The 6,245-nt window shown below is 45.9% G+C and overlaps 1 protein-coding gene and 1 pseudogene across 1 annotated transcript; both read right to left on the bottom strand.

The window, feature by feature from the left end:
* Positions 1 to 351: 351 nt before the first annotated feature.
* On the bottom strand, positions 352 to 2,669 carry LOC147579596 (disintegrin and metalloproteinase domain-containing protein 21-like). Its single transcript, XM_086708441.1, has one exon. It carries the CDS (start codon positions 2,667 to 2,669, stop codon positions 462 to 464), a length of 2,208 nt encoding a protein of 735 aa, XP_086564567.1. The 3' UTR covers positions 352 to 461.
* Positions 2,670 to 5,023: 2,354 nt separating this feature from the next.
* LOC147579595 (immunoglobulin heavy variable 3-23 pseudogene) lies at positions 5,024 to 5,709 on the bottom strand (annotated as a pseudogene).
* Positions 5,710 to 6,245: the final 536 nt, after the last annotated feature.

Raw genomic sequence — 6,245 nt, 5'->3', positions numbered from 1 at the left:
AGCCCTCCATCACCCTGAACCCATACTGGGACCAGGAAATGAGAGGTCACCTGAAGAATGAGACAAAGCTCAGTGTGCAAGAGCACAGTTTTGGAGAAAATTCATGCATTTGTCCCTAAAGGACCTTGTGGCAACTTCTCTTATTTCTGGAACCAGAAACCTCAGCCCAAGACACAGCTGCTGACTCAGGTCTTCTGCACAGAGTCTTAGGCACCGTTTGGGCTCTTACAGGCTTACAAAAATACATAGAGGCCACAAGCATGCAGTTTTCAAGTTTTATTTCAGAGTTCTGCTCAGTGACGCATCAGAGACCTGGTATCAGGTACATGATGTGCCTGTGGACCCCTGTGTCTCCCGCAGACCCCTGGAAACGTGGATGTTAGCTGTGCCGCCTCATTACTGTATTTTCACAGATGAGCCACATGGACTGTCTATAGTTGTTTAGGGGTCTGGAGGCTGAATTATGCATTGTCTTGATCAACAGTCTCTTGCGTAACTTTCTGTCTGTTGATAGTTCTGACATTTCTGGCAACACCAAAGAGGAATGCAGCAATTAAGACATAGATTCTAGCAAAGATCTCTCTGAGATATTGCACGGATTCACGACTTTGCCTGTCTGACCGCATTCTTCTTGGAGGGGGTCCACTGTCTGTGCTCCCACCAGTGCCTCGTCCAGTGCACCACAGAGGATCCCAGCCTACGTGGCAATGGCAGTTCCTGTTATTGTTGCATATCCCTCTGTGACTGCATTTCTCCGGGATACAGTCATAGTTCAGCTGAGCCACACTGCCATTGCAGTAGGTATCCTGACAGAACTTTCCAGGAGCACAGGGGGTACCGGTTCTCACATGACCAATATCGGTTGTTCCTGTGCTACGATGCGATTCCAGCCCAAAACACCAGAACCCTGAGATCTCAGACTGGTGAAATCCAACATGCTCTTGCAGCTGAGGGAGATGGGTGACGTTACTACACTGCAGCCTTCCACACTGCATGTCTGTGGGGGAACAGGGTTTAGATTTGAATACCCCTGGTTCTCTTCTGCAGTGTCCATATCGGCTGCCTTTTTGATTTATGGTATAGCAGACATTTTCACCCTTCACAGCATTTCTGCCAAAGATTTCTTGGCAGTGCATAGTGCGGTCAGTGCAGTTTCCATGATAGCAGTAGCCCTCTTCAGTGCACGGGGTTCCATCTTGCATATCGAAGTCATCAGGGCACTCCACGGACACCCCACGGCAGTATTCTGGAAGATCACATATAGTTTGGATTGGCCTGCAGAGTGTCCCAGCATCGGAATAGGTGCAGTTTGTACAGCATCTGCCTGTATTACATTTGCTGCCAGGGGTTAGAATACAATCACTCGTACAGCAGGGATTGTTGTAGCACTGCTTGAAGGAGCCACAGTCACACTGCTCACCTGGCTCCACTACATAGTTTCCACAACGATCGTGAGTCAGGCTTTTATTGAAACAGGAAAGTCCTGAGTCAAATATGCACTCACAAAAATTAGTCACCACTACATGCTGCATATGAATGAAGGAACAGTTACTGAAAGAATCTGTCATAATAGGGTATTGATTCATAATGCAGGTAGACCGCCTCTGGCATGCACAAAACTGATTGTCATAAAAAATACCAACAGATTTTGCAATTTTTTGGGCTACTAACACAGACAACAATAAAAAATGTCTGCCTAGAGAAGCAAGCGAGATGATGGATTTTGATCCGCATACCGCATATGTGGCTGGCTGAAACTGAAGTTCATGGGGTGCATCTTTGTTCATAAGTAAAGCTGTATGTGGTTTAAAAGCAACAAACAAGTGTCTTTGAAGGTAGATATGAATCGGACTCCCTGGCACCTGAAAATTGTTCAAGACAACTGGATCTTCCAGATTATAAATGACCATGGAGGAAATACAGTGCCTTACATCAATACCTTGAAGCATTGAGTCAGTCAAACTAACAAGCCTTATGAGGAATCGGGCACGTTTTGACACGTTGTTGAACACACTATACATTGTTTTGGAACCGAGAACAAGTCCTTTCAAAATTCCATGATGGGATGAATACAACTTACTAGAGATCCTGGGGGCTGCACTGATATTTGCTTGAGAGAACAGGGGGTTCCTATCCCCCTTATATCCCAGGTTATAAGTAGGTCCCGTTGCATTGGTGTCTGCCACTATCTGAGAAACAACGTGTTCAAACCGTTGGGAATCACTGAGGGGTCTGATTTCATAGGCAAGGTCATCCAACTTCATGATACCTTCAAGGCCTCCATAGCACGTGTCCATGGTGACCATGGAAAGAGGAATCTCCTCCAGGTAGCCGAGGTAGTAACAGTCTGGAGGGATGAAGGGGTAGTCCATCTGCAAGGCTCCCTGATCATCCTGAGTCATCATCAGCAAATGTCTGGACCAAAAGAGTTTCTTGTGCCTCATGTGGATAACATGGCTCTTGCCCCCAAAATGCAGGCTATAGGACAGCCAGCCAGGCATCTGAACGCCCTTGCCATGGTGCAACTCCTTCTTGGGAATTACCACCTCAGAAGAGATGTAGCGCCATGACGGACGACCTTGAGAACCTTGGACAGGAGCCAGCACTGCCCAGAGCGCAAACAGCAAGCGGGGTGTCCTCAGGGTGACCTGGTCCTCTGCCAGCCTCATGCCCCTGCTCAGAGACATCTGCCAGTGAGAATGGATAAATGGAGGATCCTCAGCAAAGCCAGATCTAGACCATCAGACAGAACAGAGGGCTGTACTGGGTGGCCAGCACCCTACACCTTGGGGCCACCTGTGGGGTTAGGTAACAGTCACAGGGTGTGGCATTGGGTGGCCCTGCTCATCAGTTCACCTGGGGTGGATGTGGAGAGTCAGGTGGGCCATGGTCAACAGTACTCACATGGACATGGGTAGGGACTTGGACCCAGAAACACGGCTCTATTCAACACATTCCATCTTTTCTCCTTCTATTTGGATACGGGATATGCAATTATAACACACTGAACTTCTCTACCAATTCCATGTCCTGTGGTACTGCTGGGTCACTTTCTCTGGATGACTGCTTTTCCTCATTATGGAGACCAATGCTTCCTAATTCCATGCGATATGGAGGTAGACTGTCAATTTTACCTTTGTACGTATTGAAAAACATCGCTTTGTAATTTTACGTGTCTTATTCTGGTTGGCTCTTAGTTTGCAAGCCATTTGATCCTTTTGGTTGTTGCTTTGAAGCTTCCTCTGAGTTTACTGAGGAAACATTTCCCAGTATTCTGTGTCATGATTGGTGAAGTACAAGGTTGTATTTTAGTTTTTTCTTATGCCGTCTGGTGAGAACAGAAAGTACTGCTGAACATGTGTGAGCCCCAGGGGATTTCCCCTCTAATCCCTTATTGTGGTTCTTTCCTGGCCTCTGGCACTCTTCTTCCATGCCTGTGAGTTTCTCTCCTCAGGGGGAGATAGATGCAGGGGAGTTGAGGTTACGTTGGCAGCTTGCACCATGGAGGCTGCACATGATTGAAAATGGTATCCACCTTGGAACTCCCTTGTTTAGGTACCGTCTAGCCCTTTAAATCCTCTGGGTTGTGCAGAAACCCTCAGAGTTGGCTTTTGGAGAAGAGTCTGCCTTTTCTCCGGGTGGCTGGCCTCCTAAATAAAGCTCAACTTCTTTTCCCACCAAAACTAAAACTTTGAACATTGACCTTTCCAGAAATACTCAGCTGAATTTGGGATTTGATAACAATACAATGGAGAGTGGAATGGCAGTTGTCAGGGGCTGGCAGGGTGGGGCAATGAGGAGTAGACCTCAAGGGCTATGATTTTCTGTTATGCAAGATGATTAAGTTCTAGAGGGGTCTCCACAACATTACCCCTGTAATTAACAATACTGTACTGTATGGTTCAAGTTTTGTGAAGAGTGTTGGTCTCATGTTCAGTGAGATCCTAACTCAAAACCAAAGTGGAAGACACGAATTTTGCTTCTCACATGACAGTATGCTGAACGGCATGGACACACTCTCTACTGATAATGTGAAAATAATTTAAAAACATTTGCATAGTTTGAATAGTAACCCTGAGGATATTTCATTTACAAATATCTTCTTCCATTCCATAGGTTGCCTTTTAGTTTTGTTGATTGTTTCCATCACTGTGCAGAAGCGTGCTATTTTGAGGTAGTCCCAATAGTTCATATATGTATGTATTTAATTTTCTTCTTTTATTTTTAATTTAAATTGAAGTCTTCCGTCTTTGAGCTCCACGTTTACAGGAAGTTGACTTGTCATGATTAACTTTATGGGTTATCTTGACTGAGTCATTGGTGCCCAGTTTCACCACTGTTTCTGTGGATGTCTGTGATGTGTTTCCAGAAGAGACTGGCATCTCCCTCCATGGTTTCTGTCTGGGCATCACCCATTCCTTTAAGGTTCTGAATAGAATCTGATGCAGAGGGAGAAAGAATTCCCTCATTTTTACCTCCCATGTGCTTGTTTGAATTGAACAGTGGTCCCCTCTGGCCCTTGTAATGAGAGTTATATCATCAGATATCTACGTTCTGAGACTAGACCCTAGTTCAGAATCAGACATATTACACCACTGGTTTTCCTGGGTCTCCAGGTTGTGACAGTAGATCATGGGAATTCCCAACCTCTTTCGACATGCAAACCAATGTGCTTTGGGTTCTGTTCCTCAGGAGAATCCAGACTAATACATGGAGATGATTTATCTCTTGTTTAGAGGAATTGAATAAAGCTGTAGCTCATTTAACGTCCTGAGTAGCAAGTGCCAGGAGGGAGTGTCACGTTGTTTGATTGGGACAAGCGCTGGGTGAAGTTAATGGGGAGCTGTGGAAGCTTGTGGTCCTGGCTGCACAGGGAGTGCATCTGGGACTCATGTAAATGTTCAGCTATTGTGCCTCAGGAAATCTGTAATTCACTCATGTTGAGGGACAGGAGTAAGCAATGCAAACAACTGTGTCTTTTGTGCATGTTAGTGCAGTTTTCCTATGACAACAGGTATCTAATTCAGAGAGTTAATAGGTAAGCACAGAATCCTGTGTCCAGAGAGGCTCCCTGGGGAAACTGCTGTGTGGAGAGGAAGCCCCAGACCCTGACAGGAAACCTGCCTGTAACCTCCATCTGCACCTGCTCCTGGCAACACAAAACAGAATTGTGCATAGTGTGCGCCCCCTGGTGGTGCTGATCCCCTCCCGCAGGGAGGTTTGCGTGTGAGCTCCCAGCGAGGTCCCCTCACCCTGTTCCTTGCACAGTAATATGTGGCCGTGTCGTCAGACTTCAGGCTGTTCATCTGCAGATACAGCGTGTTCTTGGCGTTGTCTCTGGAGATGGTGAATCGGCCCTTCACGGAGTCTGCGTAGCTTGTGCTACCTCCACTACTACTAATATATGCGACCCACTGCAGCCCCTTCCCTGGAGCCTGGCGGACCCAGTTCATGCTGGAACTACTGAAGGTGAATCCAGAGGCCTCACCGGTGAGTCTCAGGGTCCCCCCAGGCTTCACCAGGTCTCCCCCAGACTCCACCAGCTGCACGTCACACTGGACACCTGCAGACGCAAGACATCTTGGTCAGGAGACTGTCACACATCCACTGTTCTCACTCATATCCACTCACATACTCAGTGTCTCTCATTCACCATGAATTACCTTTTAAAAATGCAACAAGGTAAACCAAGCCAAGCACATACTCCATGATGAGGTGTCTGTGTTCTGTCCTGATCACAGAATGTGAACACCTGGGACCCCTGGAGCTGGGGCTCCTCTCCCAGCTGCACGGTTGTGATGGGCTGGTTTTATCAGCACAGAGAGGGCCCTATTTGCATGTCCTCTTGCATATATATCACACTGCAGACTTAGATTTGATTCTTTAAAAGTGAATGGCAGGTTTGGGATGCATTTCTACATTAGTTTGTGTGGATGGTGCTGTGACAATATGAATAATTCTTATCAGTGAGCACAGGTATATTTGCGGAACTTGTGCATTTTTACATGTCTTTCATCAACAAAGGTCATTTTCGCACTAGAATTATTTTACATACTTTATGAAATTTAATCCCAAGTACTTTATTCTGTTCCTTTTTCAATTGTATAATTTTGTTATTTGTTTTGCATGTATTTCCATGCTGGTGTGTAGAATCATAGGTGGTTTATTTTTATTTATTTTCTTTGGTCATTGTGCTCATTGTGCATCCTGCTCTTTTCCTCATTTTAAAAAACTGGTTCTAATAT

The sequence above is a fragment of the Puma concolor genome, chromosome B3, assembly GCF_028749965.1.
Source record: "Puma concolor isolate L17-30 chromosome B3, mPumCon1.1.hap2, whole genome shotgun sequence".
NCBI lineage: Eukaryota > Metazoa > Chordata > Mammalia > Carnivora > Felidae > Puma > Puma concolor.
Note: the sequence above shows the minus strand (reverse complement) of the source record. Positions and strands in the feature narration are given on the sequence as shown.

Excerpts from the sequence above, each read along its gene's own strand:
- LOC147579596 (XM_086708441.1), bottom strand. The coding sequence starts at position 2,669 with ATGAGGCTGGCAGAGGACCAGGTCACCCTGAGGACACCCCGCTTGCTG.